This window comes from Haliotis rubra, unplaced genomic scaffold, assembly GCF_003918875.1.
Source record: "Haliotis rubra isolate DU_JTF1 unplaced genomic scaffold, ASM391887v1 Scf436, whole genome shotgun sequence".
Lineage (NCBI taxonomy): Eukaryota > Metazoa > Mollusca > Gastropoda > Lepetellida > Haliotidae > Haliotis > Haliotis rubra.
In genome coordinates this window covers 182,509-206,125 of record NW_025767120.1, presented here as the reverse complement: position 1 = coordinate 206,125, position 23,617 = coordinate 182,509, and the positions used below count along the sequence as shown (strand labels likewise).

Genomic DNA, 23,617 nt, shown 5'->3' with positions numbered 1-23,617 from the left:
AGTGGGAATCGCATGGATGTACCCGACCCTTCTACCAGAGTTCACCACAACAAGTAAAGTCGTCTTCCACGTCAACAAGTGAAGTGAGAGAGACGATATACTTGAAAAATTTGGGCCAGACAGCCAATTGTGAATAAGTGGCAATTTTAAGGTGGGCTGGGTTCATGCCAGCAGAGCACCATCGAACGAGGTGTGAAACGTGGAACTAGCCATGGAGTACCCGGCAATGGTGGAGGTCATAAGGCTCTCAACCAAAATGAGGTTATAGTAACTCCAATATCCGAACTAAATCCGCAGAATAGGGATTATGAAATCCCCCTATCTGCACACCAGCGGGCCCCACCTATCAACACACTGAACGGGTGTCGAATCCCAGCCAGAATTGTGTCTGCAACGGTTGCAGGAATTCGCAGTGTGTTATACCGACAGAGGCCAAGCCACCCAGTGAATCCGAGGATTCGGTGTGGCGCCCGTTCAGAGTGAGAATGTCTGGTCGAAGAGGTAATTCGAATCCGGCGTCAAGGGATCGAACACCAACCTGACTGCTGTCAATTCCAGCACATTGATGTGCAGGTTGTAACTTCGTCTCAAGAGGCTGCAGGTCACCCAGAACATCGCCCTAACCCGGTAGGGATGTATCTGGCTGGACTGAGAGCGACGGTGTCTCCAGGGTGGGACCTCGAGAGAATCTTCGCGTCTGTCCATCTGACTGCGTGAGGTTGACAATTCCGCCCAGTTTAAGTGGAAGAGTGACCAACACTGATCGTGGGGTCCCCAGACTCAATAGTTATCTGAAACCACAATGAGCCAGTCGACTATGTACGGGTGACAACACCGGCACTGCGATCTGGCTATCTGAGCTGTAATAAACCTCAATTTGGTGAACACCCTTGGCACCGTAATGTAGCCTAAAGCGACACCGCCGAAACTGGTAGCACGTCCGTCAAACAAGAAACCGGAAGGTAAATCTTGAAATCAGGGTGCAATGGAACAAGGAGGTACGCGACCTCGAGGTCGATTGACATGCGCCAATCCCCTGTCTCGGCAGATGAGATCACCGAGCGCGGTGTCTCCATCTTGAAAGACAGTACCTCTATGAACTTGTTCAGCTCCCAGATGAGAATGGGTCTGAACATTCCGTTCGTAATGGCAACGATGAAATAAATGGAGTCAAGCCCCACATATTCCTGACCATTGGAAACCACCACACTGGTTGCCTAGCCCAGCAGAGACTGGATCTCGGCACGGAGTATTGTCGCCGTCTCCCGGGAAGCCGACACTGGAGTGTGTCGCTCCGACCTGGGATTGCGGCAGAATATAGTAACCCCAGCAGTTGGCAACTTAACGTTTGCCGATGCCTGGGCACCTGAGGAATTAACGAGAAGCTCAACAGACTTCCGTATTCCTCGAAACGGTCCCGGGCGTATAGGCCCATAACCGCCCTCATCATTTGGCTGGCACAGCTACAATGCAGTCCCTAGCCAGATGAGAGTTGCCCCGTCAGATGCCGCCCAGATTAAGCCCGGCGAAAAAATTCCACCGGCGCTCTCTCCCTTTCCACAAGCTCCCTCAGCAGAGCTGAGAGATGCGCCGAGTGGAGCATACAGCGTTGAGCTGTGAAGGGAAAGAACGGCAGACTTAAGGGAGAGAGTGAGGCCTTGTCCCGGATGCGTGCGAAGTAGGCTTCCCTCGGGGAGGCTTACTCCGACGGTTCGGGTATTCGACATGGACAACACCTGAGGCAACACAGCAGCGATTCTATCTCGCACTTGCCCTCAGGGACGAACCTACTCAGTGGTAAGTTCAAAGTGGCTTAAAATGAGCGAAGCTCAAATCGACTTGTCCACTGTAATGAGCCTGAACCCCGATTCGAGGCACATGTGAGAAGCCTGACAATCAAGGTTTCGCAAGCACTCAGACAGACCTCGGAGCGGCGAGGTGACCGTCACACTCGATGGCATCTTGGTCAAGACGTCGATAGACATCAGGCCGAGACCTGAACTACCGGAGCAAAGACCTGAACTACCGGAGCCGGGAATCTGCGCCCTACCAGTGCCGAAGCCTGGGTCGGCGCTACCCACGGGGTTCAGAGAATCCGCAGAGCCGAAGCTCAGCTGTTCTAGACCGAACCCCGATCCCGAGACACGTGGGAGTAGCCCGATAAATCAGGTTTCCCCAAGTACTCTCCAAAAGCACACTAAGCATATAGTCAAACATAGCCTATAGCGCTATATAAATACCCATACATACACATGTATGTGTGTACATATATATACACAGATATATATGTCTATACGTAAGTGCTCGGGTCGGCGGTTCGAGTTCGAACCCCGATCCCAAAACACATGGGAGTAGCCTGGCAATGCAGGGCTCCCCTGGTGTACACGGGTAGACCTCGGAGCGCCGAGGTGATCGGCAGCTCAGTGGAACCTAGACCGGGGCGCTGAGAGGAACCTGCCGATATACAGGTTTCCCGGGCAACCCCGACTGACCACTTGGCGACGAGCTGTCCCCGAGCTGGTCGGCGCCTAGGCGACCGCCAGTCAGGGCACCAGGCTTAAGACATGGTGAAACCTGCATCGCCGGGCCGCGGACGAACCTGAGCCGAAGCCAGGTCGCCACAAGGTGTCGAAGGGGCCCCTGAGCTGGTCGGCGCCTAGGCGACCGCCAGCCAGGGCACCAGGCGAAGACAGGGTGAAACCTGCATCGCCGGCGCCAGGCGCCCGTGACAAACCTGAGCCCGAAGATAGGTCGCCACAAGGTGCCGAAGGCACACCATCACCTGAGCCGCAGCCAGGATCAAGCGTTCTCCGAGCAGCCAACCCCCCCAGATGCGTCCGATCCACCCCCGACGACAGGCGTGCTGAGCTCCTTGCGGAACCCAGACAGCACCGTGTCAATCGGGGATTTCACCACAGACGACACCTGGTTAACTTACCTTCGAGATCAACACTATGCGAGCCGAGCTACTCACGGAGCCCGGACATCGTGCTATCAATCATCGACTTGACATTATGTTGAATATGTTGCTGCAATAGTAAAGCAAATTGAGTCATATTTAAGTCAGCAACATTGTTTGCGGGGGATCGATAAAGGGATTTCCTTAGAAACCTTTTATCAAATATTATCCCGCCTGGAAGCAGATTAGTGAAAAACATAAAATCTGGCGCGTGTCGGAAGAAGAATGCCGCGTGGCGCAGAAACCCAGACAAAACCACAACCTCGGCCTATGAGCCACGTTGTGTATAAATAGCGATTAAATATGTATCATAATACAACATAATGTAACAGGAATATTGGCGCTTAAAGGCTTATTATGAGCATCCTTGTGGCGTCCTCGGCTAAACACCGGGCACACTTTATAACCATCCTGTGGCGGTAGTGTTACTTGCGCACTGCTTGTAGGGCTTAAACTGCAACAAACAGAACCACGCCAGTGTTACTAGCAGGAACTGTGAAGCAGCAAACACATAAACACAAGTAATAGCAAGAATAACCTGCGGGCAATATATAAATGCTACAAGCTACAGCCATTTAAATACTAAACATACAATGCAAAGCAGAAAAAAGGCTAGCCACCCTGGTTTACATAGAGTAAAGTTGAGGTGATCTGAAAGCGAACACTATCAAAATTACCCAACAACGACTTACCACAAATTCGCTGAAAAGAAAGAGAATTTAGGCAAGCCTACCATATAATATGCAAACATAATATATGAACTCCCTACTACACTGTACTGTCTAGTAAGCTCAGATAACAATAGTCCATATGACAACACTAAATCTACTGAGTGATGTTTGTAGTCTCAAAGGTTTATGGCATAAACCATTTCATTACAAACATTATAGAGAGGATTTGGATTGACCAATGTACCATTAGAATAATTACATACCACACTAAAGGTGGTGTTGGACAGGATCTGTGTCTGCCAGTAGACGTGTATCTCAACCTCATAGCCATTGCCGCATACAGCTATAGTGGGCAGGTTCTCTGACATTTCCCTTTCTGTGTAGAAGCGGGTGCCAATGGCACGGGAATTTTTACTGAACAGACACACAGACATTTCCTTGGCAAAAGATGATATTTCCATTGAAACTGTGTCTCCTGAAAATAAAGCGACCCATGCATATGTGAATCAAATGTCTAAACTCTTCAGCACAATGGTAAATAACCAATAATCTTTCCAGAAATATACACTGCATATAAGTCAGAGAATCACTGACATGATGGGAGACAGCATGCAACAAAATACACATAGACCAGACTGAACCTGTGTCTTCTCAAACACTGGGAAAGTTTAACAGATCAGCAGACCACATGCTGTTTTAATTCTTGTAGCTCTAGTCATCTAATGCTGCACCCACCTTCACAGAACCTCTCCCCTGGCATGTTGCCTTGACTCTTTTCATTTGCATATAGACGTCCATCCCGCGACACCCAGCCCACAGATGCCGCACACTTCCCGGGGAGTTTCTTCAGGGGGAAACCAGATCCCGCTACACCAAACGACACTATTGAGTCCTCATCTGGAAACAGTCAGCTCATCATCAAGCCAGCAAACAAGTGTCTCCTCTCTCAGAGTCATATTCTGAACCAAACCACAAAATTAATAAAAACCGAACACAGACTTGTCTTTTTAAGTTGACAGTGTTGAGACAGACGCACAACTAGATACATCAAACTAGACTTACTGAATGTCCTAATCTCAGTAATGTTAACAGTGTTGAGACAGATGCACATACATCATACAAGTTTTACTGAGTCTTCTAATGTCCAGATGCCCAACTAGATACATCACACTAGACTTACTGAATCTCCTAATGTCCAGTACGCAGCCCATATTGACAATGTTCAGACACACACAGCTGGATACATCACAATAGACTTACTGAATCTCCTAATGTCCAATATTGACAATGCTCAAACACACACAGCTGGATACATCACAGTAGACTTACTGAGTCTCCTAATCTCCAGAACATAGCTTCTGTTGACAGTGTTGAGGGATTTCTGCAGTTGTATGACATGAATGCCCTTCTCCTCAGCTGGCAGACGGATCTGACTGTACTTCTCCATGTTCAAAACCTGGAGAGCATCCGACTTACGAAACATGGACAAAATGATCTCTGAAAACATATTGAAGCAACCAGACTTAAATTTATGTTCTGAAAGAGAGTTGGTTCTATTATTGACATTTCAGCTGTATTACAGATATATCAATGCACTGCACTTTGAGTGGTAAAAGACTACTGAGGTAAAACTGTATTCAAGCACAGAGCATTTCTAAAGATGAATTATAACTTAAGCTTAAGAGAGATGGGATATTTATCAGTGCCCACTTTCACAAACAGCACTTGGTGCTGAATATAAGTCTATGTTAAGTTCAAGCACAGTGGGCAAATGGGACATCGTTGATGTATTCCTTGGATCAAATGTCAGTGGTCTGTGAAAGACATGTTTGACCCTCGACAACTACATTATGAAATATTTGGAAGTTGGGACCAGAGATGAACAGAGTCATTGTAACCAGATAATGCGCACTAGTTTCAGGTGTCATAACTTACTTACCTGAACTGATTGTAGCAGATGTCAGGGTTCGCCTAGCTTCTTCTAAGAGTCTGAGAAATGCTTCATCTAACTTGTCATTTACTGATGGCATGGGATTGGACTCAACATCCACTGTTACTTTAGATGCTGCAGCACAAAAAATCCACATGGTTAACTAACTTGTACCATGAAGTAACTGGAGATGACTCTAAGTTTTAAAGATACAGTTTGTGTTAGGGAAAGATATAGATACAAGCTTAAAGTTCAATTAGAACACAGCTGCAGCAGAATTACTTCAGGCATTCCACTTATTCAGATGACAACACTAAATAAGGGATGTATTGGGATTCAAACATGAAGTACTGGGGTGAGTGAGTGAGTTTAGTTTCATGCCACTTCAAAGAATATTCCAGCAGTATCACAGTGGGACTGGGATCAAGGATTGGTTCAGTACAGTGACACTGAGTACAACAATCGAATGTGTGATGTGCAGGCAACTAAAGACGTTCATGTAAACATTAGTATTTAATGAGGTATTTGATGGACTGTTAATATCTTAATACACCATCTAAAAACAAACATTGTCACTAAGGTGACATAATCCCCACCGCAAATTATCAAATCAAACTTATAAAGTAATGAAAGTTTATATCTTGCTCTTTATGTGTTCAAACACACACATATTTTCAAGACTGACTTTGACCTTGACATGAATGTCATAGTGTATGAAATATGCAAAAATAGTACAAAAGAAATTGCTTATTGAAAAACATTTAAGGGAAGTCTTGAAAGTCTGAATAAAATCCAGTGAACTGTTCTTGAATTATCTTGCTGACAATTCAGGTTAACATGCTGAAATCTTCAAAGTGTCTCTGTGACCTTGAAAATTAAGTGAAGGTCACCAAAATTGACTAGGCCCTGCACCTTCCCTAGATAAAGCTTTGTATTGAATATGAAGAAAATCCAGTGAACGGTTCTTGAGATAGCTTAACATGCAGGTAAATATGCTGAAAGTCCCCTTGTGACCTTGAAATGAAGGTCAAGGTCACCAAAAAGCCAAATATCAAGACTCCAGTGGCGGTTCCTTTCTTATACTGTGATGAACCTAGGTACCAAACATAAAAAGAATCTAGAGTGAACGGTTCTTGAGATATTCATGCAATTTTGTGACCTTGAAATGAAGGTCAAGGTCGGAACCTGACTTGGACCTTTCTTATACTGTGATGAACCTAGGTACCAAATATGAAAAGAATCTAGAGAACGGTTCTTAAGACTATATCCCCCGCTTCACGATGCGCGGACGGATTGACGCCAAATACTATATCCCCGGGCTAAACGCACCGCGGGGGATAACTAACAAAACATTACTCATTCTAATTCATAAACCGAAATATATCTTTACAAATATAGCATACTCATTTCTTAAGCACATTACCTTCACTATACAAGACAACAACAGGATAGAACCCGCCTGCAGGTTGCAACATCATCTGGTAATGACCAATCCTGGTATCCATGGAAACATAGCACAACACCAGTTGTTCTGCTCTGCAGTCAAATCCTGGCAGATCCCGTGTGAGGGGATTGTAATGAACGCCCCAACCAATGTGCTGTCCCACCATCACCTTACAGTCTGTAGAAATATAGGGGAAAACAATTTTCATCAGGTTCTTTGGCTTACTGAGCTTCTGCATATTTAGAAAAATCATGAAACATCAAACAAAGGACAAAACTATCTCTCAAAATGGCAGTCACTTAAGTAGATCCTTTTTGATATCTATGTAATGTAGCAGTTGACACATTTTCAGAACATTTTATTGACTTTTAAAGCATTTTCCATGCAGATTCAAATTTAAGTCCTTTTCAGGACCAAACTGACAAATCAAGTGCTTTTCAACAAGCCTTATGTGAAATGTGATTCTCAAATGCCTTGGTGAGTGTTGGCATTTCCTTGTGGTCCCACATCGATTCATTTCAGCAAAGAGTGTGACTAAGTTTGAATCCAGAATGAAGACTCTATCAACTGAGCTAACTCTTGATATGAAGATATATAAACTGTCACATGTACTCACTCTTGCCGTTAGCCTGCCACATGAGGAAGTCAGATGAGAGGGAGCAGATAGGGCTGGGTTTCAGGGGGCTACATGTGGCCAGGGTAATCCCCGGACCCCGCCCATCAGGGCTTGTCTCCTGGACAATCACCTCAAAATGCTGCTGACCTAACAACAAATGATATAACTGACAAATTACCATTTGTCACAATGTTCAAATATATTTTATCAATAATAATTAATCTCTCACCAAACATTTGTATTCATGACTGCAATTGTAATAACAACAATTTCAGCCTGAAAGTACTTTTATCATTACATATTTACTAGTCTTTCAAACATTGACATGACAAAAGAAGCAAACACAAATCTGATATTGCTATTTTCCAGAAACTATATCAACTGGTAAACCAAATTAAGTAGTACATTAGATAAGTTCATCAACATGGGCAGACTTTCAAAAATATGTAATTTTTAAGTAAAATTGATATTTTATACTTATCCTGACTCATGCTATTTTGCTTATCTCCTTCTTCTATGCAAATGGGCTGAATGGTAGTGGAACACTTGAATCTCTTGTAGTTCCCAGAAGGGGACGTAAAAGTTCCCTCACCCACGAGTTGCCTCCCTTTTCCCGCGCAAACAGTCATGTGACCTGCCATGCTTGTCACTATCTCCTGAATAAGTCCAAGCTCCTGGTTTGCTGGGAAACCCGAAGTGTCTTCTGCAGGGGAGGTTGGGAGGGCTTGATCTCATGAGTCAGGATAAGTATAAAATATCAAGTTGGATGAGAGCCGTTATACTGAGGCCCTACAAAGCAGCAGGACTAGAACCTCCAAGAACTTCCAATCCACACAAAGTCAGAGCACTGGCGTCCACACTTGTTCTACACGGAAACTGCTCAATATCATCAATAATGGAGGGCTGCTTTTGGAAGTCGGACACAGTGTTTGCCAACCACTACCTCAGAGACATGGCCACTGAAGACACCAGTTTGGGCCACTTGTTGTAGCACAACAACTAACGGTTCCACAAAGGTGCTCAGTTGGAAATCTCACCCTTTATCACGTTGACTTGTTGATAACCCTCACTCTGGAGAGTTTTGGTTGAAAAGTCCATGCGCACCATCTTAGACTAGACTAGCATGAGTGATTAAGACTGTACGGGTAACGATCTTACCTGTACGTTAAGGGTCCGAACTCATTTATGGTAACGATCTTATGATAATCTATGGGTTGTTTATAGATCTCTAGTAAGAAGAAGATACTAGTAGTCTGTAGACGTCTCTGGTGACAAGGGGATGAATAGGAGCTTGAATTTTCTTCTCCTTGTTTTAGTCTTTTGTAGATATATTTTCAGGGCTCTGACAGGGCACAAGGATAAATCCTGGGTGTCCTCTCCCCATCTAAGTCCTTGTTCATCCAAAGTCCAACGCATGTATTTCAGACATCCGAGCTGCCATGGCTAAGGCGAGGTGGAATACCCCACTCAGACACATTATACTGACTCCGAGCCGACCAGTCCTTGTTGTACCCATTAATGCCGAGCGCCAGACAGGGACAAACAAGTACCACATTTTAACGTCGTTTGGTATGACGGGCGGAACGCTCTAACCACTACACCACGGAGGCGGTCTGAGGAGGAACAGAGTTTTCTGTGTGAGTAACTGGAATGTAGTCTGTTCTAGTGGTTCGTAATCATCACTCGTAAGATGTTGGAGAACTATGTTCAGATCCCAGGCTGGTGCTCTGAATTTCCTCTGCTGGTCTTCCAACTTGAAGGAGCGTAGTAGAGCAAGTACTTCTGGCACTTTCGTCAGTTTGATGCCCGTCCTCATTGTGACGACTGTACTGATAGCTGCCAGGTATGTAGATAGTGTCGAACCTTTCAATCGCCTCGTATGTCTAAGGTGACATAGATATTCCGCCACTTGAGGATGAGTTGCTTTCATATCTGTGAAGCCTTTCCGCACTGCATATTGTTCAAAGTTGCGAGTTGATCTGCGTGAGCTAGAGTTACTGCTTTCGCTGCTCTGGCGGAGTACCCTCTGTTCTTCAAGCAAGTCTTGATATGGTCCATACGTGTAGCTGGAACGTTAGTGGGTTTCCGTGAGCTTGCTTGGTGTGCGGATGTACTAATAGGTTCGACCACTCTGGTAGTTTCAGGGTTGGACTTCCAAGTTCTTGTATTAGATCTGGGAACCAGACTCTCGCTGGCCAGTTGGGCGCGACCAAAGGCAGTTGTAGTATTTGGGTCTGCTTGATCTTAGATATTACTTGTGGTAGTAGAACCAGAGGCAGAAATGCGTATCCCTTTAGTCTTCCTATGACATGCTCAGTGCATCTGTTGCCCAGGCTTGAGGATCCAGTACTGGTGAGACGAATGGAGGGAGATCCTATTTCCCTTATGATGAGTCGGAACGCCTCTGGCTGGAGCATCCATTCCGTGGGTGATGGATGAAGTGGGCGAGATAGAGCGTCTGCTAGCACATTCTTGGCTCCCGGAATGTGACATGCTTTTAGCCAGATGTTTGATTCGTCTGTGATGTTGAACAACTGGAATGTGAGCTGAAGCAGGCTTGGTGATATCGTTGATCCCTGCCGATTTATGTAAAACGCCACTGTTGAGTTGTCTGTGTGCACCATCAGTGTGTGGTTGGCCAATGGGCTTGACCAATGTTGAATGGCATTGATTACAGCTTTCATCTCCAGATGGTTGATGTGAAGATGTTGTTCTTGTTTCGACCACTTCCCTGATGCTACTTTGTTGTCAAGATGTGCTCCCCATCCCTGTAGTGAGGCATCTACGTAGACGTGTGTGTCGCAAACTGGCTCTCCGCAGACATTCGATTTGTGAGTCCACCATAACAGGTAGTGCACGGGCTTGTGTAATTTTGTGGGAATTACATGTTAATTTTTTGAACCAATACTAATTGTAATCACTGTTGTGTATGGATTCAGGAAAAACGTGGTTCCATTTTTTTCTGTTTGCTATAAGTGTAATTGTGGGGTGATTGAATATGAGTTCCCAAAATTGCTTGTGACACCATTTTGAGAAAAACATGTTTTCATAAACCTATCACAACATAGTCATGTAGCATATCAAAAGGCAGCTTATGATGTATGACATAGAGTTAACCACATAATAGGCTTCTAATTTCAATTTGGTGACATAAAATATGACATAATCATATAAATTAATCAAATATTGTCTTTCCTTCATTGGACACCAACATTGTAAGTATTGTCCTATATTAATGGAAACGATTTATTCAATTAATGTATTCTCCCATTTCATAACATATATAGCCAACCCAGTTGTGTGAGCAGTTTGATGGTAAAGTCTAGCTGCTGTCTGAGTTGATTGGCTTCTTGATGAACTTGTATCCGTCCATCCAGATAAAAGACACTGCGTAGACCTCGACGATGTAGATAGGTTACGATGGGTTTTGTCACTCGGGTGAATAACCACGGTGCCGATCATTTTTCCAAATGGTAGGACGCTCCATTGGTAGTGACGACCTTCGAACAGGAATCTTATAGTCCGTCAACTGAACATTTGGCACCCTGTTTTTCACAATTTACCTTTTAACCAAAAATGCCTTCAAAATGTTTTTGTGCATAGGCTCTTTATATTTTATGACCTATCCAAGGTTTAAATTTCATAATTTTATGTCAAGTATTAAAGCTTCTTCTTAAGAAGCCATCTTATAAAGATATGAAAAATAGAAGTAGTTATACAAGGGAGTAAAATGATACGATGGAACAGCCATCGTCAGGCTCTGAAATAGTGTCATGGGAGATAACTCTTTGCAATATTCTTTTGCAGATCTTGGTGGCATTAAATGTCTTTTGGAGAAACATTCAATTGAAAAAAAATTGAATTTTTTTTCGCTTTGCCTCGTGCTTGAAAAAGTTGTAAACTCTTTTGATGATTTGCCAGTCATCTTTGTGCAACCTCGTTTTCCCTACAACCTGTGCGTGTTGACGATCTTTGACATCACTTAAGCGTGCTAATGTAAATACCTGTGCATGTACATATTACGCTGACACACATTTTACAGTGTTGTTGGCTTTACCATCAGGTGTGTTAACCCCTCGTAAAACTCTCCACAGTTTTACAATTATTATATGACAGGTTTAAAGGCAAAATCTTTAATAATCGTTTTAAAGTTACTAAAATCGATATCTTGTTAGGTCACGGTATACAATTATCATATGAACAGAGTAGTGTTTTAAAATATTCAGGAGTTTTATATAAATTGTGAAAAACAGGGTGCCAAAAGTTAAGTTGACGGACTATAGGTATTTTCTTGATACCGGATGAATCGGGATGTGTAGATATGCATCCTGTAGGTCTATGCTGGCCAAGTAATCTGCTGGACAGATGAGTTGTCTAAGTTGAGGTAGATGGACCATCTTGAATCTCTCTGGCTTGAGTAGATAGAAGCCAGGCGTCAGATGATGTTGATCTATCATTTCTATGGCGCTCTTGGCCAATAGCAAGTTGATGGCTTCTTCTAACTGTACTTCCTGGTCGTCTGCGTAACTGAAGACTACCGGGTCGAGGGTCAGAGGTGGTGTGGCGTTCAGCTGAACTCTGTAGCCTTCTCGCAGTACTTGTGAGACGTAGTCGTCCTCCAATATTCCCCAATTTTCTCAGTACCTTTGCAGATGTCCACCCACTGTCGATGGTTGTACGGAACAGCTGGGGATGGAAGCATCCAGTCGTTCCAAACCCCATCTTCAATGTCTTGAACCTCTGAAGCCTCTGGGATTACGCCCTCTCCCAGAGTTGCCTCTGCTGTTTCCGGATGAGCGACGAAAAGAGCTTTTCCAGCCTCTAGAGCTGGAGTATTTCTTCTCCTTCGCCTTCTGTATACCGGAGAATTTAGACCTGTTGCTGTACCTCTGATGTTTGACGAATGACGTTGGCCAACGTGTCAATAGACTTGATCATCATGACTTCCCTGGATTCATGTGTAACTTCCCTGGCAACTTCATCAATCTCTCCACCGAAGATAGTAGGCGCTGCCCAAGGAACTGTAAGTAGTGGCTGGGTAAACCTGTCACTCCAGGAACATGTAGATAGTAGACCTTGTCTTCGTAATAGAGTGAGACCCGCCGACGTCGAGGCCAAGTGATCTGACATGAAGTGTTGGTCCTTTTTCTGAGTTAATAGTGCAGATAGAATCATTCTATCTTCCTCCGTTTTGGGGTTCTGGAATCCAGATATCAATGTCTCGTTTATAGCTCTGGATCTCGCCAGGCCGAAGAATGTTCTTCTAGTCGTGGTGTTGGTTGAGCAATTTTCTTGTTTTCCACTTTGTAAGACTTATTACGGGAGTCGTTGATCAACCTCATGTTAGCATCTAAGTCCGGCGCTCTCAGGAAGGGTTCCATATGATGAAGAGGGAATCTCCTAGCATTAAATGTAGGTAGATGTTGATTTTGATGCCGAGTTGCTTTCTCAAATGCTGCACGGAGATTAGTAGACACCTTGTAGATCGGTTCAATTGGTGGAATCGTGAGGGTGTCGAAGTCATCATTACTAGAAAATGCTGCATCCGATTCCTTGGAGGGGGAGTCCAAGTCCAAACTGTTAGCAATCCATGATGTGACCTCTGCTTCTGAAAAAATAAAGTCGCCCTCTTCCTCAGATAGTTCCGGGTCCGCCGAACCTTCCTTCCGTGAGTCTATGTTCCGCGATGTGGGTTTGCTGAACCTTCTATATACTCAGGGACGTTCGCCAAACCTCTTGTAGACTCAGGGACGTTCGCTGAATCTCTCATAAACTCATGGACGTTTGCCGAACCTCTTGAAGATTCATGAAAGTCAGCTAGGTCAAAGTTCTGTGTTGTAGGCCGAAACTGATGTTGTGTGGATGAAGCGTTTGAGAACGCTAAGGCGTCAAATGCGTCTACAGGCAACTGCGATGATGCTACACTGTTGTTGTCTACATTGCCCAACGTCTGCGTTGCTGCCGGCTGGTCAGCAAAAAAGTTGATCGGATGCCGAGGCTGCAGGGGATGATCGTCTCGCCTTGGAGGTAGACTGTGACGAAGATCTTACCAATACTTCAGGCAATAGTATCGGGGGTTCAGCATACACGTCTGCTTCATCACAATGTCTTCATTAAACGACCTCTGATGCGTTGACTTGCTGGAACGAGTTGACTTTGACGAAGTTATAGACGAAGAAGATTTCTTCTGCGACGAATACGATGAGGGCATCTTCCTCTTACACCCAGCTGGCGTCAACTCTTCTTGGACCCGGCTAAGTCCCGACTAGTCACAGATGACTGCCCCTGTAATGTACTTGGCAAATCACCGGAGTTATGAATTACATCAGTAGTTAACAACATATGGTTACCGGCGTTATCTACGGATTTACCACCAGTGACTTGAAATGATTTCCTCACCCGTTCCATGGCACGTTTAGAAACATAAGACAAATAACGATTAAATTGCCAATCTGGTAAAATAATACAATATCTGCAACGCAAGCTAGAAGAATATGGATTAATGCATGTCGGACATTGGATCAGCCGCTGATAACCGGTACCTGCAAATACTGCAAGATTTCATCAAATGTAAACAAACTACATTATGATGAGAAAAAGTGACAAAATATGAATAATTTTTTCAAAATTTTGGCACACAATTAAAGCTAAATATAACCAGAAACCATACACAGCTAAATTGGATAAAAGGATCTAAATATCAAAGGATATAGTGCTGTATACGGGACCCCAGTGCTCGCTCAACCATCCGCTTGGGCAATGAAGGAGAGAGTGACAAGCATGGCAGGTCACATGACTGTTTCCGCGGGAAAAGGGAGGCAACTCGTGGGTGAGTGAACTTTTACATCCTCTTTATGGAACTACAGGGATTCGAGTGTTCCACTACCATTCGCACAGAGAAGGAGTAAAGCATAATAAGCATTAGTCAGGATAAGGCAAAATAATGAAATGCGTGAAAAACATGTACATTGTTGAATGGACTTTATTATATGCGATGAATTGTCAAAACTCACTGGTGAGTAGCTGATACTAGGTTGTCAGCAAGTGTGTCTTCTTAACAGAGTGAATTGATAAATGACTCAAGCAAAACAACACTTTATGATGGAACTACTTTCAGTGTGCTTCCATTATGCAATGGTGTTTAGAGTAAGATCCTGAAGATCAGCAGGATAATGCATTTGTCTTATCCTGTCACTCAGTAACCATGTGCTCATTTCATTAAGTCACATGTAGTGGTGGTCCGATTAATTGAAATAATCAAAGATTGGTCGCAGTGGCCAAACGACCAAGCAATCGATCACATTTTCTCATAATCGAACACAAACGATTTTGGAACCGCTGTAATAGAGTTTGAAATACTTGATGATGGAACATATCTAGGACGTTGTCAGGGCCTGAAAACGTGTTTATTTCTAAGAAAACTCACTTCACTTCCTGAAAAGTCATGACTGAATATTTCTTGAAGAATCTGGGAAGTTAATGTTACACTGGAACTGAATCATTTTACACTGGATGTGAAATCTGCAAATGTAATTTGTGCAGTTTCTAAAAAACAACAACAGAGAACCAAATGTTTGTTTCTTTATACTTATCTGCAACTACAACCTGAATAGAAAAATCTAAAAAATGACGCTAACCAATTTTTTTCGATGATTGGTCGTTGGTAATGAACCAATCATCAATTGTGAGATTTCAACCAATTCCCAACACTAGTCACATGATGAGATTAACACACCATTTTGACAACAAAGAACATGTATCTTCCATGTCTGTCTGACACCAAACAGTTTCTGGTCACCTCCAACCTACCTGTTCTCAGTGGCCGTGGACTCTGTATGATGTTTGTTTCTCCAGCATCCTTGGCAACAACAAACATGTTGTTTACAATGTTGTACTGAACAACACTTGGTCGGATCCAGTGCCGCATGTTGGTCTGAAAACAATGTCAACATTTTGTGCCCATGAGACAAGTACTTCACACTTAATATGGAAATAATGTAAAGTGTATATCAAATACAGTAATGTTTATGTGAATAGTTTTTGACATAGTATGTATCTTCGGACCTCTGAAATGCTTAATATGTAGAAAATAGTAATGCAACAAAATGTCTTTACATTGACTGACAGTAACAAAACATGTTAGTATTGGTACATTAGTACATTACAAAACAAATGCACTTCTTACAGTTAAAGTTTACAACATGGAGCACTGATAGGATCCGAACTGCTCACCTCAGTGAACTCTGGAACACTGAGAAGGGTCTCTGGCCACATGAGACCAAGGTCAATTGGTCCGTTCTCCAGTGCAATGGTTGGCAAGAAGTGGCTGTGTTCAGTCTCAAACAAATACCTGTTGAATGTATAAGTAGTTGAAAAAGCACCTCAAATAAGGTATAACATTGACCACATTACATTACACATTATACTGTAGCGTGACATACAGTATCTCATATCATATACTACAGCTTAAAAGATACAGGGTACACAGTCGGTACACAGCTTAGAAACTAATCTGCACTGAGATACACAATGTTTCAAGAAACATTTTTCAACATTTTTCACAAAATAACATGTTAGCTGTTCTTAGTCTGAAATGGTAATGTTTTAAATTTGATAATTGCTTTTGTGACCTGTCATTTTCTTCTTGACTGTGAAACTTAACATTGCTCACCGTGTAGCAACTGGTTGGCCATTCTTGAGAAACATTACTGTCGACATAGTTGAGCCAAAGTATGTCACCAATACTCCGAACTCATCACCTGAAGACACAAAACGTACACCATATAAACTGTAAAACATGTTATTACTTTTCTGACAGTGTATCATGCACAGGGAATCAGAGTACACCCCATATTTCTATAGGTATCCATAACTCTTTATGCTCTGAAACAGTGTAGAACAATGTAGAACATGCACCTGAACACATCCTTTGATCATCTCACTCTCAGCAAGCACATCATCTATGATCACCCACAGATAGGTAATAAATCTTCAAGGGGAAGGATGGGCAGGCAGCAGGGATTTACATGGAGTCCTGTATTTCAGGGTCCCTGGGACTCATCCTCTTAATTTTCAGGGATCCTGGACAACAAAATGGGGTCCAGACACGTAAATATTATTATTAATACTGTTATTGTATTGTGCATCATGATCATCACATTGTTACAGTCAAATAATTCCATAACCCAGCTAGTAGCAAACCAAGTGGAGAGTAATATAAGGACAAACTTTATGGATAAACAACTTCTTTATTCTGATGATGCGACGTTTCTGATGATGCCGAAGTCATCCACATCAAACGACACTGACCCCTCATCAATAGAGATCAAGGTTACTTCATCCCCTCCGCGTACGATGATCTCATCAACCAATCCTAACTGGTTGTTTTACTTGTACAAACAGTCCATAACCCCACTGGCTTCTACATGTATCCCTTATGATCATATTGTTACTGTACATCCCTATTCACGTCCTTGTTGGTTTAGTTAATTATTTACTGTATATATATATATTACCCTGTTTTCCATCTTACACATACCTACAAGAATCTGTATCGAAACATTGCATCATCAGAATAAAGAAGTTGTTTATCCATAAAGTTTGTCCTTATATCAGTGATAACTTATTGTTATTTGATTGGAAAAGTATTTGGACTATTTCTGATTCCCCGTGGACGCACATTAAATTTCGTTGTGTCCATTGTCAATTTTTATGCTTATAGGACACAGGAATTTGCGTCCTGTAAATCCCTGAGGCAGTGATGATGACAACTTCTTAGAGAACATGCACGTGAAGTGAAGTGAACAGTGAGCATGCTAGCTATAGGAGCAAGGTGGTCAGATCTGTGTTTAAGTGAATGTTCTACATCGTTGCACGACTGAACCAAGACGGAATACTGCATACTAATTAGTTGAAAAATAGGTTTTAACAAATACCTAATCAGACTATGACCTCCACATTGCCTGAAAAAACTATGGAAAGACGCTTTTGATTTCTCAAAAATATATGATAAATGAAATGGAGATTATGGCAGACATTCAAATTAAACAAGACATGATCTGTTTATCTGAATGCTTATCTATACCAACCATACATGGACATATACAGTAGTGAGTTTGGTTTTACGTCGCTTTTAGCAATATTCCAGCAATATCACGGCGGGGGACACCAAAAATGGGCTTCACACATTATACCCATGTGGGGAATCGAACCCAGGGCTTCAGCATGACGAGCAAACGCTTTAACCACTAGGCTACCCCACCGCCCTGGACATATACAGTAAAAGTAAAGGTCTTTTAATAAACGTTTTTTGTTGAATTACAGAAACAATTTGTTCCTCACCAATGCCAAACTTTTCCCCCTCTGTGTTAGCTGTGCCATTATGGGATGTATAGCACTTTCCTGTGTCACTATGGTAACCCACAGAATTGTTCCAGTTTCCTGGGTGAGCATTATCCTCAATGTCTGGACCAGCAATGCCCAGGGTGATCTTGCTGTTCTGAGCTTAAATACAAGTCCAGGAAGATTACAAACATTCAACTGATGTCATACCTTCTATCACAAAACTTATTATTTAAAAATTCTACAAATTTATTAATATCTATCACAAACACATGGCTGAAATGAAATGAGATTACAATTGTAAGAAGTGTTAAGTTCCAGCTCAAGTCTCATTTATTTCAGTAGTCTGTTGATAGGAGCCGTTATAGTGGTTATCTGATTTTTATAAGACTTGAATTTGCAGAAAGAAGAATTTGTTAATAAATTTGAATTTACGGAGACCCAATTGTACCCAAGTAAAGACCAATTATACACTCGCCAAAATATCTTGAGGCTACTGCCAGAATGATTCTGCACATCACTTTCACTCAACTATTATGTTATGACATGGTCTGATATTTCTTTACTTCCTAGAATTTCACATGAAACTTGCTTCAAACTAGTAGCTAATGTCACAGATAAAACAATTCAGTTATTTCTCTCTTTTTTAAAAATGTTTTCATTGTTTCTGTCTTTGTACATCCTGGCATACCAATTCCTCTGATTTGTGCGAAGAAACATGGCTGCTGTGGTGTGAGGGGTTTCAGGTACTGCAGGAAGTTGCATGTCTCCGAGTACTGTTTCAGCTGCACGCTACTGATGCTGCCCGGCCTGGGTGCAGTGCGGTCAAACACAATATCACCCGCACAGCGGAACAATGACGTCATTGAGGACACTTCTCCTGGAAAACACATGATGAGGTACTATTTTTCACAAAGTAGAAATACTAGACAAAAGTTGAAATTGTCTTGATCTTTATGTAAAACAAAACAACATATCATCTAGGACATCATCGTTAATGTGTCAGTTACCACATGATTATAGTATAAAATGCTTTTCCATTTCAATAAAATTACAAAGAACAAAAACAAGACATTATCCTCATCCTCATCCTCATTATCATGATAGTAATAATCTTCATTTTACTGATAATTTATACTTGACCAAGCACAACATATATTTCCTTTGGCTATGTACATATTTGTTTGTCCTTTTCAATTTCAGTTTGACTGAACATACGGGTATCGTCACCACAAATTGATTGTCTCTATAGACTACTATAATGCTGGCACTTGACGGTCTCTTCCTCTGATTCGCAATATAAGGGACTTTCAGGCAGCTATTATGGAGTAATAATTTATACAAAAATTCATTATCATTTATTACCACAAGTGATAATTAGGCAATTAGGATTCAGATATTAGGAAAATATAAATATAGAATATTAGTGTCACCATGATCAGTAATAGCTTTTAGAAAAACACCAGTCTACAGTAATAAAAGTCATTTGGTTTAAACATATTCATGTTAAAAAACCTGGGTTGGTAAACAAGCATTGTTATGCTTATATAAATACCGCCCCAGCAACATAACAATTCTAGTAATGGTTACAAGTAAACAAAAATAATTAACAACTCATGTATTCATAGATAAATAAGCATGTGTTCATTAATAAATGAAGCAAAGGTGTAATTAACAACATGATGATAAGTGCTGCAATGATGGTAAACATACAGACATATAAGAGTTCCAGCTTTTTTAGATTTTGAAGTCTCAATCATACGAAACTTGCCTTTACAAATCGATTGCTTTCAGTTATGAAGTGATGTACAGATTTTAATATATCCATTTCAACATTTCTGCTTTAAAACTTGTTACCAATTTTATAAGATAGTTTCTAGATCATATCCATGGATGTGAAACATGGCATTTTTTTCTGATTTCACTATATTTAGTACAAGTAAAGAAATAATGATATGAATTCTCAATTAGGGGCCCACAAGAGCAGACCGGGTTTTCTGATATATATCTTTGAAATTTGTCCCAGTTAAGATCACTACATCCTAGTCTCAGTTGACTGTGAGTTATTTGACAGTTTCTACTACCATAATATACGTCAAAGTAAACATTACATTTATTTTGTTCTTTGATAAGGGTTTTGAAATCAGATAGAGGCATACAATTTCTAAATTTGAGAGGCAGTGAATTCCAGAGTTTGACTGTATCTGGAATGAATGATTTGGCAGATCTTGTTGTTCGGCAGTAAATGCTTCTCAAATTAGTGCCATCAAGTAAGGGATAACAACTATTTGCCCCGACTAATTGGGGTAACAGATTGCACAGATAGTCCGATAATAAATAATGATACATTTTATAAAATGTTAGCAATTTATAGTATATTCGCCTTTCACTCAAGGAAGTGAAGGAAGTTTCGCGATAAATATTTTCATGGCTTGTTCCACGGACAGCACCACATATTGTTCTAAGGGCATCTAAATGTAGTTTTTCTAAAGTCAGAGCTTGCTGATCTGTACAGGTGTCCCAAATACGAGAGCAGTAATCGAAAGAAGGAAGAATAATATAGGATTTGTACATGGTCTCTAGTGTTTTTCTAGACAAGCGATATTTGAAACTTTTAAGACAATTTATCATGGGACTAAAATTGAACAGTCAGTTTGCAGTGTTATTCCAAGGTGTTTATGACTTTCAACGTCTTGGATAGCAATCCCATTCATAAATAAGTTCGGCTTAGGGTTGAGAACATTTCTGCGCGTGAACTGCATAGTTTCTGTTTTTTGAAGGATTAAAAGTATCTTGCCACGTATTTGCCCAATTAGATATTTTTTCTAGATCGTCATTTCAGCAGTTAGCTAATTCTAATGGATCGTCTACGATAACATAAATGGACGTATCATCAGCAAAAAGTCTGATGCTACTGTTAATCCCATCCACTATGTCATTTATGTATATAATATAAAGTAGTGGTCCTAAAACTGAGTCCATTAATAACAACTTCTTGTACTCTATTTTCTAAATAACTTTCAAACCATTTTAATAAATCTCCTTTAATTCCATTAGCCTGAACCTTTTAAATAATTCCCTTATTCCAGACTTTGTCAAACGCCTTACTAATGTCGCAAAAAAACTGCTCTTATCTCCTTACCTTCATCCAGGCCTTTAACAATAAAGTTATACAAGTATGTTAGTTGATTGGCACACGAGTCCCCCGGCATGAATCCCGACTGAAGATTGCATAGTAAATTGTTGTCCCTAAGGTATTAAAAAACGTGCTTGAAAACACAGTTTTCAAAGATTTTAGATAAACAACTCATTAAGGCCACGGGTCTGTAGTTAGAACATTCATTTGTGCTTCCTTTCTTATGGAGAGGAATTACATTCACTTCCTTCCACACGGACGGAAATATCATTTGCTGTAGGGAAAGATTAAAGAACTTAGTATTGGTGTTAAGGTATTAGCCGTTATTTTCAGAATTTTGTTACTGATTCCATCTGGACCAATAGCTTTAGAAATATCAACCGATTTAAGGATGCTTTCAACTTCCCCCTGGTTTAGGAGTATATCTGATAGCGAGTCCCTTTGGACTCGTAGTTCAATGTCGGGTGGACTAATATTAGGATTCGGAATGTTTGATTGTTCGGTAAAATATTTGTTAAAAGCCTCAGTTATTTCTGTCATATCATCAATAATTTGGATTTTGTATGACACTGATGGGAAGGTAGAGATGTTAAATGTTTTGGTCCTCATATAGTTTTTGACAAGGCTCCGCCTTGATTTATTTCATAAAGTAAACATTTCATCAACTATATTAGAACAACATTAGGCAGATACTTCAATTTAAACACATTAAGATTTAGACCCAGCATCTATTTTAATACTGAGGTACCATAATTATCCAAGCATCCAAATGTGTCTCCAAGCATCCAAATGTGTCAACAAAATCAGTGCCAGTTCAATTAGGATTAGCAGGATTAAGTACTCCCCTCTGTCTGGTCATTTCATATCGATAGTTTTCATACATAGTTAGAAAATGAAAGTGTTAGGCAGTAAGGTTTAAACTCCTTCACACATGTAAGCTCTAGCCCTCAGCCTAGAGGGTTGTACTGACTTTCTGCCACCACCCTATGTTACTCTGTTCCCATAAATAAAATTGTAATTAGGTTCTCGTGACTTCAGACTCTTTGCTGAACTAATTCCACACAATGACCAGCATATCTATAGACCCCAACCATAATAATGAAAAAGTCCTTATCAAATACTACTCCATTTTAGGGGTGACTATTGAGACAAACTAACTATTGTGATAGCGATAGTCTGTAGCAACCTGCTATTGCGATAACAATACACTACTGCAACCACTTATTGCAATTACTATTGTAAGAGTTACCTTTCAAGTTTTTCCAATTTCAGAAATCAAAATGTATTCTGAATTCTTTGAAATAAAAACAGATATTTTGTTTTGTTGGAGGTTTCACTTTTTCTACTTATATGTGACGGACAAGTTTTCAAAACAATAGAACACCCCACCCCACCCCCACCCCCCCCCCGTAACTCTTAGCTTGACTCATCAAATCTAAGTATTTCCTCAATCATTGTTGTGCTGCACATTTGTTTATGAAAACAATCTCTGAAATATGGATAGTCTCACATACTATTGATCTATGGACAGTAGTTTATGTTTACAATCAATTAATTGCTATTGGGGATTTTGCTATTGCAAGACATCAATAGTTTGATCTACACTCCTACTGCACCGTATGGGACCTCCGAATATGTACTGGCATAATCGAATTTGTTTCATAAGGAATATAAAGGCACACAATCTCTCTCTCTCTCTCTCTCTCTCTCTCTCTCTCTCTCTCTCTCTCTCTCTCTCTCTCTCTCTCTCTCTCTCTCTCTCTCTCTCTCTCTCTCTCTCTCTCTCTCTCTCTCTCTCTCTCTCTCTCTCTCATATTAATACACAATTGAAATTAATGCACATGTTCTCCTAAAATAACAAACCTTCACAGTTCCCATTATTAGTAGCGAAAATTATGGTTCCAAACATTACAGATGGGTAATCATATAAACCCAGTGATAATGTCATATCCCTCAATTAACTCTTATCACATCTAGACACCTACCTATACACAGTGGAGATCATAAACAAGGTTTCAGTTCATAGAAGCTATACCGAATCGACCATCCTTAACACTGGGTCCACTAGAATTCACAATCAGATCTTTTGATGATACATGCTGTCGCAACAAATTGTACCCTATTTCTTCGCATGTAGCCTTGTAATGTTGGTAAACATAAATGAACATGAGACTTACCTCCCTTGCTTCAGCCCCATTATCAGTAAATAATAAAATAGCCTTACTTTTTTAGCATTTCTTACAATACGCTACTCACAATTCTCAGAACGCTGTCAATCTGTTGTCATCGATAAATCTTGTCTCGGGGGTAAAATGTACGTTTGGCGAGCAAAAGAACGTTGAATGTATTCGTCATCGGAAGGTGTTTCGTTGCTACAACAAGTGCACGCGAGAACTGTTCAAAGGGAAGTAATTCTTGGTTTTAAATAGCGGTTTTAGTAAAGATCATGTAAAATCATCAGATGCGGTCAAAGTCGCTGTATAGTTGTCCATTTTATTTGACAGTTTACATTTGTAATCT

The 23,617-nt window shown here is 41.2% G+C and overlaps 1 protein-coding gene across 1 annotated transcript in view; it reads right to left on the bottom strand.

Annotated features, from left to right (window-relative positions):
* Window positions 1-23,269, bottom strand: part of LOC124289212 — a 35,403-nt gene extending 12,134 nt beyond the window's left edge. The window contains exons 1-12 of the mRNA XM_046725816.1: window positions 23,083-23,269; window positions 18,653-18,841; window positions 17,962-18,123; window positions 16,292-16,379; window positions 15,853-15,970; window positions 15,430-15,553; window positions 7,621-7,767; window positions 6,984-7,181; window positions 5,570-5,695; window positions 4,960-5,127; window positions 4,366-4,527; window positions 3,894-4,105 (exon numbers count right to left, since the gene is read on the bottom strand). Of these exons, the coding sequence (XP_046581772.1) occupies window positions 3,894-4,105; window positions 4,366-4,527; window positions 4,960-5,127; window positions 5,570-5,695; window positions 6,984-7,181; window positions 7,621-7,767; window positions 15,430-15,553; window positions 15,853-15,970; window positions 16,292-16,379; window positions 17,962-18,123; window positions 18,653-18,827 (1,680 nt within the window). The 5' untranslated portion in view covers window positions 18,828-18,841; window positions 23,083-23,269. The remainder of the gene's footprint in view (window positions 1-3,893; window positions 4,106-4,365; window positions 4,528-4,959; window positions 5,128-5,569; window positions 5,696-6,983; window positions 7,182-7,620; window positions 7,768-15,429; window positions 15,554-15,852; window positions 15,971-16,291; window positions 16,380-17,961; window positions 18,124-18,652; window positions 18,842-23,082) is intronic.
* Between the last annotated feature and the right edge of the window lie 348 nt (window positions 23,270-23,617).